Source organism: Parasteatoda tepidariorum, chromosome 9 (assembly GCF_043381705.1).
Source record: "Parasteatoda tepidariorum isolate YZ-2023 chromosome 9, CAS_Ptep_4.0, whole genome shotgun sequence".
Lineage (NCBI taxonomy): Eukaryota > Metazoa > Arthropoda > Arachnida > Araneae > Theridiidae > Parasteatoda > Parasteatoda tepidariorum.
The window spans coordinates 32,745,084-32,764,145 of record NC_092212.1 but is presented as its reverse complement, the minus strand read 5'-3'; the positions used below and the strand labels follow the sequence as shown (position 1 = coordinate 32,764,145).

At 31.1% G+C, this 19,062-nt stretch overlaps 1 protein-coding gene across 2 annotated transcripts in view; it reads right to left on the bottom strand.

The window, feature by feature from the left end:
- Nucleotides 1–19,062, bottom strand: part of LOC107441354 (RNA-binding protein 24-B) — a 109,371-nt gene that overhangs the window by 24,880 nt on the left and 65,429 nt on the right. For both annotated transcript variants that reach the window (XM_071185476.1, XM_071185477.1), the window contains exon 2: nt 16,807–16,933. In XM_071185476.1, the coding sequence (XP_071041577.1) occupies nt 16,807–16,933 (127 nt within the window). The remainder of the gene's footprint in view (nt 1–16,806; nt 16,934–19,062) is intronic.

Below are 19,062 nucleotides of genomic sequence, written 5' to 3'. Positions count from 1 at the left end.
ATTTTGTGAAGGGTCTTAATGGACCCGAATTTCTTCTAAACAGACCCCTGATTTATAAGGCGAGAGAATATTTTCTTGTCAAAATGTCAATAAAATAAATAAAAAGGAAACAAATATTAAATAATGAAAATGACAAGATGCAAAAAAAAAAAAAAAAAAAAAAAAAAAAAACCATGACTTTCAGAAGAAATAAACACAGACTTCTTTAAAACTAAATAATGCATTTTAGAAATATCTAGTACAGTGATTCTCAACCACTGTGCCGCGGCACTTTTGTGTGCCGCCAAATTCTTAAAATGTGCCGCCAAATATTAGAAATGATGCAATAAAAATTATAATGCTTTTTTTTATTATGAGTAAAGTTTAAAATAAAGAAAAGTGTATATATATATATACTTTTCATAATTTTCCCACGCTTTAACAGCGTGATAGCATCTTCGTCGGCGATTTTATTGTCTCTGACAATCTTAAAATAAGATGGAAGTGTTTAGCACACAATTTTAAAAAATGTTGTAAGAGCTGATCATTAAAGTAAGCTATGCAATTAGTAAGCAAACTAACAAAGAATAACTAAAAAAACAAATATATAAAAAACAAATTAACAAAGGATAATTAACAAAAATTAAGCTAACAATTAATAATTAGCAAAAAAACTGGTCAACAAGAAAAAAAAAAAAAACAGTTAATAATTATAGAAAACAAGCTAACAATTTATAACTAGCAAAAAAATAAATAACTGTTACTAACTAATAAAAAATTGGTCGAAAGAAATAATTAATCCCTTAATAAATGTGATTTTGTAGTGCATATTATTTTATTCCACATTCAAAATTATTATCACAAACCATTTAACACAGTGTAAAATATGTAATTAAACAATTTTTAATCTAATTTTTTCATTGTGTGCCGTCAAATTTCGAAATCGTTAAAAGTGTGCCGCAACGAAAAAAAGGTTGAGAATCACTGATCTAGTAAACAAATCGTATACCGTAAATGTTTTGAGTCTTTTAAAATTACTAAAAGATAAAAATCTCGCAGTGTCATCCTTTCAAATATCTTATAATTTTGCAATTCAGTATTTGGAAAATAGATAGGATTACGTGTAAAAATAAAAACAAATATCATTTTAGGTCAAAAACACGCATGGTTTCATATTAATGGTTTATCAAACCAGAGGGATGAAAATGCTTGTTTACTCTATTATTCTCTTTTAAATGCCTTGTTATTTTACTTTATCTGAAGAAATTCAGTTTAAACACCTATTCGTAACTGTAATTTTTTTTAAAACAAATAAATTAAAAAAGTTGGAAAAACTTTGCTTTGCAAATGAGTCTTTGAAAATGAGTCAGCTGTTTTCAAAGATTAGCTTCATTCGTTTTCAAAAATTTGAAAGGAGAGAAAAAAACAAAGATCTAATCAAGTCATTTTAAATCGATAAGGTCAATAGAGGTTAAGTACTAAAATCCACTTTATTAATTATGTTTGGAATTAATGAAAGCAATTATTTTTTTAAGCTCTATCAGAGTTCTCCCAAGGAATAAAAAAGGTCAGGGTGCTTTTTCACAGAAAAATGTACTTCGAGTTTTGAAAGGGTACTCACTTAACACTGTAAACATTTAACGAAATGTGTAATATTATGTTATAACTGAATTTGATCCGCAAAAGTTTTTAAATCATCCTCTTATATTATTTTACATGCATATTTCAAAAGTAATTCCTAATCATTATCAAAATAAAAGAAAATTTTTTAGTTTTTAAAAAATAATTAAGGCATGCTAAAAGACAATCTCTGTGCTAAGCTTTTTTCCCCTTCAAAATACAGTACGCTATAAAATGATTAATTGACGAACAACGTGAAAGCTTTTTTCTATGATTTAAATTAAAACTTATAAGAAAATGAACATTAAAAAAGGTGCATTTTTAAAAAAAAAAAAACAAGTGATTTAAAAAAATAATTTTTAAATTTAAAATCACTTTTCCCCCCAGAAAAAGAGAAACTTATACAAATTTAACCAGTTGAGAATAATTATAACAAAGTAAATATTTATTATAGTAATTAGAATTACTATTATAAATATTAATTATTATTTAAACAGTGAACTCATTTTTTAAAAAATGGAATAAGAATAAAAGGCATTGTTAAAGGGTGTTGGCTTATTTTAACAAAAAGGGCAAAGAGGGCGCAGTTATAGGGTTAAAATGGCAGACGAGGCGGGCCACCCCTCTAAATACGTTTAGAGAGAATATTGGCTGCATGACAATTTAGTTAAATGTTGTCGTAGAGCTAACATAGTTAAATAACAACATTTCACTAAAAATACATAATTTTCTTTTCAATAGACTTTAATAGAAATACAGTGAAATCTCCAGGGGGCGACAACTCTTTGTTCCACAATAAAATGGTCGCTAATGAAAGTTAGTCGTTCTTAGAGGTTACCTCTATTGACTTTATCGAAGTTTCAGTGATTTTTCGTAAACGATTTTAATTTTAGTCACTGTCATTTTCTTGGTGCAAAAATATCACTTATGTTGGCGTCATGAAAAGTGGATCGATGAATTAAAATTAGCATCAAAAGAAATAATCCCAACTGATATAACTATAGGTGTAAAAACAATTGATATCACTTATGAAATACAGAATTATTTTAAATAAATAAGCAATTATGCTTTTTGTTTAAGTTTGCATTTGGTTTTATATCATAAAAATTAGTTAGCTTTAAAGCTTGTTTGTTTGAGTAAGCTTTGTTTTTTTCTAAAATAGCTTTTTTCTAGTTTAACTTTCAACTCTAAAAATAAATCATTGATCATCGTCGTTAGTGTTTTCTGACTGCAACATGAGGTTGTAGATTTCTTTCAGAGATCGTTAAAAAGAACTCTCTAAATAAGATTCTCATGCAAATATTTTGAATTATTTTTAATCTACTTATTTGTTTTGATATTTTCACGTATTTCCTTAATTAACCTTCTCGGCTGAGAGGTTTTGATGATCTCTCCTAAAAGGTTTGTTCAACGTATGTCTATGGAAAAAACTCCGTGCCTCCCAAAAGTTGTCGCAAATATAGTCGTTACATAGAGGTGGTCTTTCCTGAAAGTCTCACTGTGTATATATCAGGGTTTGTTGATTTAAATCAGCTTGATTTAAATCACGATTTAAATCATGATTAAAATCAAATGATTTTTTTAAAAAAATCATTGATTTAAATCAAAAAAATTTTTTTATCTATATATATTGATTTTAAAAGTCAAAAAACAGTGTTTTAAATTTTTGATACTTTTATTATTTTCTTTTCTTAGTATTAAAATTTAATTTAAATAAATTGCTGCATTAATTAATTTTAGTTAATGAAATTACTTTTTTGGTGTGTGTTAAATTCCAACACATTTGAAATTACATTTTTAAAAATGTTTTGATTCTTGAGATTGAAAGTACAGATTAAAGTAAACATTTAATGCTGTCTTAATATAGACTTGCATAGCTGTAGAAAGTAATTAATAAACATGAATATTTTTCAAAAAATAATACAAATAATGTTAATTAAAATTCTACCTTTTGAATGAAAAAGCGTGAATTAAAATCTACATCATATTTTATTGGTGGANAAGCTTACCCATATTGACTTGGAATCATTAATGGATATGTAGACCTTAGCGGAGAGAAACCTGAAAATAAAAAATCTGTCTTTTCATTAATCGAGAAAAGCAAGAAGAGGGTTTAATCCTAGTATACGTTACAAGGTGGATTTGGCGACATTTGCAATGTTTAAGAGGGCGATAACGTTTGTAATATGTAGGTGCGGATTTGTGGAGATTCGACGGGTTATTGCTTTTTACCCATTTTGCATTTGCATTTGCATTTAGGAATATGGGGTGTGATTTTGCGGTTCAGCTTGTAACGTATACTAGGATTTTACCAAGATGAACAGTAGATCAAGCATGATAACATAACAATTTTAAATTAAGTAAGAATTACAAAACTTATAAATCGTTTTATTTATAAATATCCTCAATTTACAACATTAATGACTTAATAACGCGTTTATTGCTCTGTAAGAAAAACCTGGACCATGTTTCACCATAACATCGTAAAAATATTCTGTATCCTTAATATAGATCCAATGTTGAACTATCGTTAACTTATGGTATTATGGTTCAACTTAAACGGAAACATGGTTCAATTAAGCATCTTAATAAGGTTCCAGCCAATTTGAACCGAATTGTGGTAAAGGGAAATAATAATGTTCAACGTTACATCGAATTTTTTGAAGGAATGGTAAAAAAACAATTTTTTAACTTTTATGTTAAACAAAAACGCATTCTCAATATTTGCATGATTTTTATTTAATTCTACTTGCCTTTTCCATATTCTAACTTTTTACATAAAATGTACATAAGAATGGCAAAATAATACGAATACTTCTATACTAACTCCATGTGAACAATCTTTCATTTAGTAGCAAATGTTTTGAAAGTATTTAAGAGGCGAAACTGTTGACATTATTTGAATGATCATGCTTAAAACGTTTTAAATGGTGTCCTTTTTTACCTATGCAAATTTTGTATCAACCAAAATGAGCATGAATGGTTAAGACTTCTTTCCTTTTTCAATATCACTATAATTTAAAAAGTATTCATATTCAAATATTCTAATCGAATAGTTATTCTTTTTCAATATCACTATAATTTAAAAAGTATTCATATTCAAATATTCTAATCGAATTGTTATTCTTTTTCAATATCACTATAATTTAAAAAGTATTCATATTCAAATATTCTAATCGAATTGTTATTCTTTTTCAATATCACTATAATTTAAAAAGTATTCATATTCAAATATTCTAATCGAATTGTTATTCTTTCTCAATATCACTATAATTTAAAAAGTATTCATATTCTAATCGAATTGTTATTCTTTCTCAATATCACTATAATTTAAAAAGTATTCATATTCTAATCGAATTGTTATTCTTTTTCAATATCACTATAATTTAAAAAGTATTCATATTCTAATCGAATTGTTATCCTTTTTCAATACCGCTATAATTTAAAATTATTTTTATGTAAATATTTCAATCATATCGTAGGCAGAATTCTCTCCTTCATCATTATACTTTCCCACCTGCCTGGGGTGCCCCCCGTCGCGGAATTTACTGCGGACCACACCTTTTCATTAGTTAATAATCTAACATCTTTATTAATCAGTTAATTTCATAATTAAAAAAATATTTATTAAGTCCCTAACCCACTAATTTATCATTTTTTGTTTTTAGTTGTTATTTGTTTGTGTTGTCCTTCCCTTCTCTTCTCCTTTCCTTCATGAGAAAATATTCTATATATATGAAATTGACGTTGGGCGGGGGTACCCGCTGGGCGGAGCTACCCGACTCTCCCCTATATGTTACGGCCAAAGTCCGAAATTTTCCTGATTTCGGGAATTGGCCGGCCAGATCGCGAAGTGGCCACGATGTTCCGGCCAAAGTGCGAAATAATTGAAACGATCAGTGAATATTCTACTTTGGCGGCCTTCTATAATTATATAAATAATTCTTATAAATCTTCCAATTTAAAAATATAAAAAAATAGACAAGTTTTTAAATTGTTAATTAAATAATCATTAATTTAATAATCATTATTAAATTGTCTATTTAATTGTTTTATTTAAAAGTTAATTTGCTAATATTGCCCCTTTTGTTTTCTTTTTTAATTTAAAAATATAAATCTTCCAATTTAAAAATATAAAAAAATAGACAAGTTTTTAAATTAAAATTTGAAACATTTAATTTTTTACTTTGTCTCAAATGAAATCAATTAAAGATCAGACATTGGCCGGAACATCTTGGCCACTTCGCGATCTGGCCGGCCAATTCCCGAAATCAAGAAAATTGCGGACTTTGGCCAGCCAATTTACAGCTTTCTTGGCCAATTCGCGATTTGGCCGGCCAGATCGCGAATTGACTGACTTCGGGCTTTGGCCGTAACATATATATGAGCGTGTGTGTGCTATAACTGAAAAATAAATCTTAATAGTTAGTTTTTCGTAAAATTTGCTACAGGAACATTTGTCCTGTGTTCGACGACGCTTGATTTTATGCGTATACATTGCTTGATTTTAATTCCGCACCCTGTGTGAGATTTATAAAACTTAAGTCTGCGCTAAACTGGTTTACTTTTCCCTTCTACCGTAGTGTCCAGCGTAATTACCCTTACAAAATTTTAGGATCCTACATTTAGAATATTACATTAACATTTAATATTCTTCTTTAAATACACCTTCAACTTAATAAACAAAATTATCTGATATCTACATACAGAAATTTTTTTCTTTCATACAATCTTTTAGGAACTACTGATAAAAACACCGTTCTTCATCTGGTATATTCACATCAGATAAGAAAAACACGTTGCATCCTATTTGAAGTATGACCGATTAAAAAAGTGTACTTTTGTGGAAGATTAACACCGTTATATTCTTAAATAAATAATTCGAAGAAATTGAAGCGGTAAGATATTACTTAACTAAAAACTTCATTCGCTTTAAAAATGTACAAATTGGAAATTACAGTCGACATGTTAAAAGAGCTCAAAAACAAGCGCCTATCTTAAGGAACACAATAGCTACGTACACGTTATTAAGAATTCCAAAAATCATCAAATGCTGCACATTGTTGGAATCTTGGACATAAATTCAATTTTGACAATACCAAAATTATTTCCACTCCATTCATATCAGTCCATCTTGATTCCCTGGAATCTTGTTTTTTTTTTTTTTTTTTTTTTTTTTTTTTTTTTTTTTTTTTTTACATGAATGATGATTCCCTTGTTAACGATATTAGTTCCTTGAAAATGCGTGTTAACCTGATTCGCCCCTCTCGACTCCTGTGGTTTTTCTTGTTCTGTTTTTCATATTTTTCTCTCTCGGCTATGTGGTTTTTATAGTTTTGTTTCACGTTCATTTTTCCATGACAACTTTACGTTTTTTATATCAAATCACTTTTGTTTCTTCTCATTCACGCCTGGCAAGTCTTGTAAATGGGCGCCTGTTTTTGAGTGCTTGAAACTTTTCAACTGTTATTTCCAAATTGTACATTTTTGAAGCGAATGAAGTTTTTGATCATGTAATACCGTTATATTCTATTCCATAAAATCTTAACTAATAATTAAATCTAATTTCAAATGACAGTTAAAAGTTAAGTTTTGCAGTTTTGTTTCGATATAAAATTTACCCACCTAAGCTGATTAGCATTTCTCTATATAACACAAATTATTGTCTAAACTGTTTTTCTTCGCAGTCGGAGGGATCACATGGGATCTAAATCAACAAAGATAAATTCGGCTGTCATCAATATTAAAGTAAAGCATTCTTGCAGCAGACTGTTGTGGACTAGGGAGGTTAAGACTCCACAAATTCGTAACCAACGGCATGGTTGTGGCAATGTGGTTAGCACTGAGTACAACTCCCAGACAGGCTGATACCCATCTATCTGCAGTTGAGTGGGCTTCAAAGCGTCGCTGAGGATCGAACCCCACATCTTCACAGTGACAGTTCAGTGCCTTAACCATTGAGCCATTATGGCTCTGTCCTCAATATAGCATTAACAAAAGTTATAACAATGTTTACCAATGTTACCTCTTATTTAACGGTATTTTCTCTTTTATAATATATATAATTTGTGAATAAAGTACAGCTATTGGAATGTTGCAAATAGGCAACTTACTCATTGCACTGGCAGAGGAATCGATTGGTTCGTTGGAAGTAATAAACTTAATAAACAGTCCATTATAAGAAGGAATAAGTAAATTTCGTTCACCATTATGTACAAGTAATTTCATATGCATAAAACCTGAAAATTAAACGGCGACCATAAGGGCGCGAATTGTTTTATTGTAAATACAAATTGCTTTATTATAAATTGAAGAGCTGTCAATCGGGAAGTTTTAGCTTTCAAGTGGCAGTTAAATAATAATTAGGTTAGAAATAGTTCTTTATGTTTCACCATCACTTATACTTTGTTTACGGTAAGAACTCCCCAGCCACAAAGTCAGAGGCCGTCTGCTATGGAAACAAGAATAGCGCATTTCAGGTAGGGTAGCTTCTCTTCACTCTAAGATTAACACAATAGATATAAGAAAAAGATTCCCTTTCTCTCGAAGACCCGAGCTAATACCTGTACTAAACAATGACCCCATACCCCTACTTGAAATAGTTATACCTCGTTGCAATAGTCACAGCCACGGGTCCAGACGAATGGCTAGGGGAGTTCGTCCTTTAGACAAACTATAAAGACAATGCTGCTTACTTTTCCGACATTTTAGACATACCTTCAAATAGTTATAAATTGCGGTGAAACAGAAATTCTGCTACCTCATTAAATATTGGGGAAAGATTTTTAGCTAATAAATTCTGAAATTGTTATTTCGCTACCAATTTAAACATTGTGTAAAGCTAAAACTTCCTGGTTGGCATCTATGATAAAAAGATACCTGACTACCTTTTTTCGGTCAATTATTACAAAATCAGCCAGGGTCAGTTTTTTTTTTTTTTTTTTTTTTTTTTTTTTTTTAGTTTTTTTTTTTTTTTTTTTACATAAAATGACAATATAAAAAGCCTGTTTTAATTCTCCAAAATCTTCTTTCTATATTAAATAAAAAACGAAATTAATGTATTCCTTTAATAACATTTATTTATAGGCCGACATAAAATCGTTCGTCTATTTAGCCTTTTATATCTCAAAATGTGTTTTTACCTACCTTCCTTTTTAAATATAATATCTTAAATTCTATTAGTTACATTTACTTAAAGTTTCGAACAAATGTTCTCTGCATAAATATTTGTGGAATAGACTTGGTAATGGTGTGGAAAATTGGAGAGAGGGGGACCAACTCACATTCCTGTGTGGCGCTGTCCACATTCTCTGACCAGGGTTTAAATTACCTGACATTCCTACCATGTCCGTTAAAAGATAAGGAACTAAAGATGGGGCTAGGAGTTTGGCCATGGTTGCGTGTTTGGGGAACAGACTTCTGATAACTATTATTTTATATTTTACATTTAAATTTCACAAAACTTTCAGTTCAGCCGCGATGGCTCAGGGGATAGAGCGTTCACTTTCCAATGAGGTGAACAGGGTTCGAATCTCAATTATGGCTGGTCGATATGAATTCCACATCCGCCTTGCACCGACCACAGTGCTGACATAAAATACGTCAGTGATAGACGGATCATGGGTTAGAGTCCCCTTGACGTCAAGCTAACCGCGAGAGGTTTTTGTTAGTTCCATCAAAAAGTTCTCCACACAGGCAAATTTCTCTCAATACTCCATCCTGGAGTTCCCTTGTCTTCTGCATAGAGCTCAAAACTACAAGGCTACAGAGTTGAACATTAGTAATCGTAAACCCAAAATTGGGTCGGCTGTTCAACGACTGTTTCAAAATAAAATATTCAGTAGTATTATCGGCAGTTTTCGCTGTAGACATTACAATATTAGCAGTAAATAACTTTAAAATTAATTTTAGGTCTAATGCGTAATCTGTCTCTTTTATTCCTAGCTTGCAAGCACTACAGAGTAAACACAATTTAAAACGACGCACTTTGGAACACATTACTGGTGCTAATGCGTTGCAAAAATTGCTGTTAATTGTTTAGAAGTCAATATTATGTTAAATTCTTAATTCATCATTTAAAGAAACAACAGGGCCGGGATAGCCTGATCGGTAGGGCACTGGGCCCATGTTCGAGAGTTTGTGGGTTCGAACCCAGCCGGCCGAAAACCCAGCCTGCCAGCCAGCCAGCCGGTGTAGTAAAGTGACTGATGCATGTTAAATCTGTCAAGTCGCAAAAGTCCTCCATGTTCCCAGTTCCCATAACAAATCAATACCTCTGGGGGTACTGGATTGGAGATCGATCGTTCTCTGATTCAGGTCAAAATTACGATCTGTGGATGAATGAATGGATGTATGAATGGGTCCGCCCTATAAACGGGTGTGGCAGAAGTCGAATTCTTGGCCATAGATGGTGCCACTGGAAAACTAGAACAATCGCATCCCCTCTGCCTAAACAGGCCTACGTCAACAACAAAGAAATAACAAAAAGAAAAAACAAGAAAAATTTAAACAAAAATTGTAACTGAGTTATAAGAGTAAAAAAAAAAAATTTAAACAAATTTTGACCTTTTTTAAAAAAAAATATATATACTTAAAGTTTCAATGCAAGAATATCATGTTTGATTACTCAATACATATATAAATAAAACAAAAACTCTAAATATTTTTCTAAAATTGCTCCAAAAGTTATATTTTAAAGATAAAATACAGAAAAAAATATTAATTTGAGTCCTGTAACGAATATATGATACGTAGATTATCAAGATAAAAACCGTAATTTCCTATTGAGAACAAAATTATTTTCATTCAACATGTACATAGAATTTTATTCCCGAACCGTCAAAGAACGACTAAGCCGTACATCTGAATAAATATCAATTTTGGTTCCAATTCTCCTCATTTTGTGATTGATCCCCAAGATTATGACATTCTTTTTAGTAAATGACATTCTTTTTTTTTATCAATTGATAACCTATGCATGCGGCGCATGCATCAAAACATTCTCAGAGTTTTAATGAGTTCTGAATAAGATTGAACATTTGATAAATATATGTTTCCTTGCATGCAAACCTCATCAAAGCTTGCAAAATACTTCCAAAATTTTAAAAACAGGAATAAATTATTTATACGAGAACGTTATACAATATTATAGATATTTTATGAAAATCAATTAACTATTACGTTTGTTGAGGAGAAGGTTGTATAGATTTAGAGCATGATAAAGCCTTCAGATATTTCTAATCTGCTTAAAATTAATGAGAAAAATACAGCCAAGAAAAAAAAAATGGTTTTATGCTTATAATTATATTGTAAGAATTTCTCCAAAAATAAAACTGTAATTAAATAAGAAATAGTTTTAAAAATTAAATAATAATTTCAGTTACAAACTTCGTCCTCCAAACAATGATGGTAAATATACTTATGAAACACGATATGAAAAAAGATTTAAGAAGAAAACTGTAATTTATTTCTGTATGATAGCCGGGGTGGAAAAACTATGGTTTTATTTGAAGAAAAATATATTTTCTGGGCTTTTTTTCAGTTTTTTTTTAAAATAACTAACTAGTGCTGATGTAACAGTAAGCGTGAAATGAAATTATTTTTCAACTTCATACCACTTACAGAATTTTTAAAGCAGCATTCTTTATTTCATTTTACTGTGTCTAAAGGGATAGTTTGGACGTGATATTTTTGCAGAACATTTTATTTTATTTCCAGAAAATACAGTTCAGTTTCAAATTAAAAAGAGATCATATTTTTTAAAATCGAAATCAAACGTTTAGCTATTATGAAAATATCTATTATGGGAATTAATATTTTTGACAAAATATATTTAAAATGAATATTTTTGACAAAATATATTTAAATTACAAAATATATTTAAAATAAATATTGCTATTTTTTAAAAAAGAAATTTTAAAATTTTAATTTGTTAAAAAATTACACAGAAATCACTTAAAATATACCATTAATATTTTTAATGGAATTCCATTCATCAACTTTTTTACTTTAGCATCTTCCTGACCTTGCTTCCTCAAGCACTACAAGTATGCTGCTGTTGTAACTGGTCACCGAAATGACCAATTCATTAGATCAATTTACAAATAAAACAAAGAAGAAAAAAAAAGAAAGAAAAGAACGTTCGAAAATCTTCACTTTTTTTAAAAAAAATATTTCTGTTCGAGAATTTCTGCGAGGGATCTCTTTTCTAAGAATATTGGAAAGATAAAGCAGTTAGTTTTCGAAAATTTAAGTAAATATTTTATTACCATTTTTAGTTGTTACTAGTTATTGGTCAACTTACGCATGAGCAAAATGCGATACTGGTCAACGATTGTTAAAGCGGTCGACGATAGTCAAGTTTGCTGGCATCTATGGATGTTAAAAACATTATACATCGTATTATAATTTTATTTTTTAACGACAGAGAATTTTTGTCACCAAAATGGCTTGTTAACGAGATGATTTTGCCAATGAAATGATCTATCGTCAAAGCGGTTTCAATATTTCACTGATTCATTAATTCACTGTATTTCTTTTCCTTTGTTATTTTCTTTCTTCCTTCACTTGCTATTTCAAGAATTATTTATTGTAGTTATTGCAATTGCTTTTGTGATACTAATCTACAATAATGAGCATTAAAAATTAATCTTCGATATAAATGTGCAAAATGCAATTCGAAAACATTGTGTGAAATACAACTTAGAATGCGTAAAATACAACTAGAACACCAAATGTAAAAAAAGGTTTCGTTTTTTCAATGAGATGTAGAGCAAAAGGAGTAGGCAATTTCAATTAAAAAAATTCTTTTTTTTTGACAACAATATACTATAAAAATTTTGCATCAGGCTAAGTTTAAAAAATTTCAACACACATATACTAAATTACGAAGGAGTGCAAGTGGCATAACGCGTTATTTATCAAATAATAAAAGTAGTTTCGGAATTACGCATGACTTTGCCAGCGAAATGACCTTCTCTACAAATCGACCCTGTCAACGAAAGAACCCTTCGACGAAACGACCTAGTCGATGAAATGAAGTTGTCGACGACGACGAAATGACGCTGTTGTATAAATAACCACCCTGTCGTCGACATGAACATGTCGATTGAATGACCCATCGACGAAATGACCCCATCGTTGAAACGAACCAATCGACGAAACGACCATGTTCATGAAATGATCTGCCAATGAAATGGCCTGTCGACGAAATAATCTGACCGTCATGTGGTGTCGATGAAACGGTCTGTCGATGAAGTGATTGTCACTGAAATGAACGAAACTCGACTAGTTCTTTAATTAACAGTAAAACTGCACAAATCAATGTCAACAGTGCTGTCTAATAAGTGACAAAGAGTGCTGAGTAGTAGCTATTGTGCAATCAAATTATTCGCTTTTTTTCTCTCTTTCCCTTAAAATAGTCCTAATTGACGATCAAGTAAACTGGTATTAAGATAATGGAAGTACTAATATGAATTGCAATCTTACTATTATTTTAAAAACAGTATAAATCAGTTTCAGCACTGCTGTTTAATAAGTGACAAAGAATTGCCTAACAATAGTACAGCCACACTTTTTAATTTTTCTCTTTCTTCCTTAAAATAACCCCACTATTTAGTGATCCAGATGACTGGAACTTGGATAATTGGAGTGCTAATATGCTCCTTAAATTGATTATAATTTGAAAACTTGAATAAATCAGTGTCTGCAGCGCTGTCTAAAAAGTGACAAAGAGAGATAAGAGTTTAAAGTCCGTCGCAGAGATTTCAAAGAAAAAATAAAAATAAAAAGGTAGGACAATACACGATTGGGCGTAAAAGGGCAATACAACAACAACAAAATATTTTTTCTGCTTTCTGAATAATAAACGGCAAAGAGAGTGAAGGGAGGTGTTGTGTGTATATTTAGACAAAGAATGAAGTCTCACGCAGTGATCACAATCGAGTACAGAAGCAGAGTCAGCGATTGTGTGCTGAAGCGAAGGAGACTTCTTTTTCTTCTTCATTGTTTCATCTTCCCCTCTGATTTCTTAGCTGCTTGGCTCACAGCCACGACACTATGGGCAACAAACAGGAAGCACCACATTCCGGAGATACGAAAAAAAAAATATGCACAATGTTAATAGCTTGAACACTTGATAATTTGGAGCTTAACTAGTATCTAGTTAAAGATTAATTAGGTGAGAGGTGAGTAACCAAGAATGAGTTAAAAGTCAAATTTAGAAGTGCAAGGCTGTATAGGTGACTCTTGGAGTTTATAAATGCCGCCATGTTTGGGCAAAAGCTCCTGGAGTATGGTCATGAAAGACGAAACTTTTTAAGCTCTGCTGAAATTTTTTAAATACTATATTTCTTTGTGTCATTGCAGAGAAAATCTGAGTTCATTGAAGAACCCTTTGAAGAAAATTTTTGGGTATTAAAACAGACCTTTCGCAAAATGTTTTATAGTAGAGACGGACACTTCACAAATTTATTTTACATATAAACTCGTAACATAACTCTTGCTTTGAAATGCGAAGTGGATTACATTTTGAAATCATGAAAATCCTTGAAAACATGTTTTTTTGAGTTTTGACGCAAAGACCGGTCCTTATTTTCATATATTCACAAAAACAGAACTCTGACATAACCTCATTCTAAGCATTAATTATAGATTTTTTTTGCAACTGATTTAGATGAATTTTTGAAAAAAATGTTTGGATGTAGACCAGTTGCTTTTAAGATTTTCTTACAAAATCATGAAAACAGGAGAATATTTTCGATAAATAACAAAATTATGAATAAATTTCTCACAATTTCATACAAACAGGGCGTTATACAAAAGAGTTTAAAATAATTCCTAATTTTAATTGCTACTCTATTTTTTTATATTTTTTCTCTTTTCTACAAAAATAACATAAGAAAAATCCAGATATGGAATCCTACCCCAATTTGAAAAAAGTGAATGAAGGATGGGATATTATGTATCCATTAATTGGTCTAGAACAAAAATTGATAAGAAAATATTATTTTCTTCATCTGCGATTATGATGTGGTAATATTAAGTGATTGAAAGACAATGTATCTGATTAATAAAAACTAATTAATTATTAATAAACCGAAAGTAATTAATAAATGATATAATTGGAGAAAATATATAATTTTAAGCTGGAAGCTACATCAAATTGTTAATAAAAATTATCATTTGTAAAATCGATTCCTACGTACTTCATTAGTGTAGAGAATGGACATTTGCAAATGACTAACTAATACGAGCAAGAAGGTCAATGTTTCCTCATTTATTGTACTTTTTATGGTGCTAACATAGTACTGTAGTTGAGCTAAGTACTAAGCAGTATATAAGACTAAGTAACTGATGATCTAATTTGAACTGAAGCCAACTCCATCTTGGTTCATTTTGAGATACAGAGCCTTAAAGTCTAATAAGTAAATTGTTATCCTACTTAGTCTGATTTGTGCTCTTTAAAAGGCGTGAGAGTTTTAATAAAGTAAAAGAGAAATGACAAGCCCGAATGAGTTTGAATTCAATTTTATTTTTACTGAGTGGATTTGACTCCACTATTGAAATAAGGCCTTAAACCGATATCAATATTTGTCGAAAAGTTATGCATTCAGTAAGAAATGCCAAGATTATTATAAATAAAGGCGAATAAAATCCAAGATTGGCAGAAAATAGCTTTCATTATATTAGTATTACGTCCTAAATAAACTCCTAAGTATGTAGCCTAAATATGTTTAAATTCAATTCTATAACCATAAAAAAACACAGAAATTCAATATATATATATATATATTTATTNATAAAATCAAAAATGTAATAATTATAACTTTATAAACACAACGTATTTTATCAATAATAGTTCTTTTTTTATTTTGAAAAAAATAAACATAAAGCTAATTGCCTCATTATGGACATCCTTACTATGACTATACAAACATAGGTAACGAAAGTCATGGAATAGCAATATACAAGCATACAGATGGCAGAAGTATCGCGTACAAAACGTATATATGGGTAATGCACAAGATGGACTTTTATTTGTATTAAAGTTATTGGTCTGAGAAGGTTTCTGTGGTAATAGGACCACAAGATGGGAATCAAAAGACTTTGAGCGGGGAATGGTATTTAGAGCTAGCTGCATGGAACATTCCATATCTGAAATTGTGAAGGCATTTAACGTTTCTAGATCTACAGTGTCAAATATGTGCCGAGAATGCCTAATTTTAAGCACAACCTAATACCATGGGCAATGCAGTGGCCGAACGCTTGCACTTAATAACAGAGATATATGACTGAGTGCGTAGAGTTGTCAGTGTTAATAAGCAAGTAACATTGCGTAAAATAACCACAAAGATAATTGCGGGACGTAAAAGAGAGGTATCCGTTTGGTCAGCGCGGTGTAATTTGGCTCTAATGCGAAATGGCAGCAAAAGACTTCCTCGAGTGTCTTTACGAGCAGTGCGACATCGAGTCCAGTGCCTCTCCTGGGTACACGACCATATTGGTTGGACTCTGGACGACTGGAAAACTGTAGCTTGGACATATGAGTCACGATTTCAGTGGGACGCAGACCCCAGAAGCCATTATCCCAAGTTTTCAACAAGACACTGTTCAATCTGGTGGTGACACCATAGCGTGGGCTCCTTTTTCATAGCATGTATTTGTGCAATGGTCTGATTGTACCGATCATTGACTAGAAATGATAATGTTCAGCTTCATCGTTGTCTTCCATGATGAGAAGACAACGTTCTTCCCATCATGGACTTCATGCACCCAAACAACGATAGAATTTTTATGGATCATAATGCGCCATGTCAACGGGCCTTAACTGTTCGCGACTGGTTTGAAGAAAGTTTTGGAATGATTTGGACAACTTTATTACCGGATATGATTTGCATTGAACATTTATGGGACATAATTGAGAGGTCAGTTCCGCACAAAATCCTGCACCTGCAACACTCGCAATTATGGACATTGATTTAGGCAGCAAGACTGAATATTCCTGTAAGAGACTTCCTTTCTGCTCTCTTCGTAGAGCTGGAGGAGGTCCGAAGCCATATTAAAAGGTATCCTATGAATTTTGTCACTTCCGTGTACTTCTTATAGTTCTCCTCTGCTCACACTTTTCTGCACCACAAAAGTTTTTTAGCCACAGATAACAATTATTGATACTATTTACATAATAACAATAAACAAATATTTACTCACCACTTTGAGCATTTTGCCTAGGTTTTGCACCTAAATATGCAAGATTGACGTTTGCTTTCCTACCATCTATAATGGGATTGGCATCTTTGACTGCACGTTCTGCAGATTCTCTGTCGGACATTGTTACCTAGACAAAAGGAAAGAAGTATCAACTTAAGTACCTTTAAATTCCGGAAATCAAAATTAAATCTAAATCAAGTTGGACATAATATTTACCGTTGTTGAAATGAAACGGTTACTGAGCTTTTAGTTCTGAAGATTTAGATCTATTCTTTTCATGGTATCATCATAGGTTTAAAAGTTTTACTAATAACCAATATAGGCAAATTTGCATGCGAATTTTTGTTTCATGTTCTATTTTTTAATCGTATCTAGCAGATAGTATTTGAAGGTTTTCAAAATAAATTTTTGGAATTAAATAAAAGGCATACTTAATTTATTTTCATACTTAATTCGTGACATGAATGACGAAATCGTTGAATGATTTTGAGAATGTAAGTATCTAGCTTGAATATGAAAAATAGAGGATCAAAGTTAATCAACCCTTCCCGGTGTAGTATAGCAGAGATGCCAACTTGCTCCGGACAGCAAATATATATTTTAAAGTGGTAGTTTATCAATTGTGATTCTTGGTTTATTAAATTCTATTCAGTAGATTTTTATGCACCACTATTTCTAATGAATTCGTTGGCTTATGTAATTCACCACTTTATCGAACTTATGGCACTTGCCACCACAATGTAGCAAAATTTCAAAATGTTTTTAAACACAATGTATATATGTCACGATGTATGGGATAGGGGCCGCTGCGCGGCCCAGGTGCCCAGTTTTTTTTAAATAAAGCGAAGCGAACTTATGGCATGCCATACCTTTTAAAAAGCAAGCAAAATTAGTCAAATATTTGCAAAATTTACTTCGAAGTTATATACCGTTTTTTAAATTATTTTGGCGTGTCCGGAGCAGTTGGCATCTCTGGTATAGGCAGTCTGATAACACTTAGTCAACAAATGTTACAAACCACTAAAAATATAAAATTAATTTCATTAAAACGTTTTCCAACCACTATTCTTTAAATAACGAAGAGATAAAGAATATCACTGCACTCACTTTTTAGTAGTGTTGCACTCGATAATGTCCTGCCTACCTAAAATTTTCAATAGAAAGTTGCTGTTTCAGAAAGTGTTAAAAGAACCATATTGCTTAACCTTTCGCGCCGATTGTAACTAACACGTGCCAGCATCAAACAGGGAAAAAAGATAAAACTGGTAACCAAAGTAGTTTTTTAGCAGTTTATTTGTGGTATATAATTATTATTATTTGATTTATTTAATTCACCATTACTTTAGTTCAAAATAAAATTATTTAGTTATACTTTGAACTAACATTGATTATATATATGATTAAACTAACAATAATTAAAGTAAAGTAAATCTGTCAAATTAGCAAAGCCTACATTCAAGTTTCCATTTTTTATTTATTTACATCCTGATTTGGATTCTGTAAGAATGCTTTCATGAATCACCCGTCTCCAATGGGTTAAACCAGGGATGGGCAAACTTTTTTGGTCGTGGGCCAAAAATTTAGAAAAAAAGTTTGGTGGGCTTAGTAAAAACTTCTAAAATAAAACTTCCAGCTTAAAAATAAAATAAAGTCAATAAAATAAAGTAAATAATAAAATAAAGTTATCACTTAAAATAAAATAAAGTCAATTCATCATTGAACGCATGGCACTCTACATCAACTTGGCGTTCTTCAGTTGCCATTTTGGGGTTAAAAATGTTTACAAATAACTCAAGAAAGCTGTAGCCATTTCATACATTTAATAATTTCACCATTATTTACAATGACGTTGTAGGTGTGCAATCTTTCCATACGCAGTAAATAACGTTAGAACCCGCGCCGGCAGAAAAATCCGCTCGTTGGAACTTAAAAATGCGTAGTCTGCCTCATGTGAAGTAAAATTCACCTATATTATTTTCCATATGTCTGCTCCTCGAGAAAGACACACTAGTTGGAGCTAATCTATGGCTATTCTATAAAGAACTTCTGCTTTCAACATTTTACCAATTGAAGCTGTCTGTGCTAACTATTTCCATCAATTTATGTCTTGTAGAACAAAAATAGAGAAAGTAAAAAGGCCATCAGTACTTTGTTAAAAAAGAAAGAACAAAAATAGCTTTAAGCAAAGTAGACAAAATATAGGGGAGAGTCGGGTAGTCCCGCCCACAGTCAATTTCATATGTATGGAATATTTTT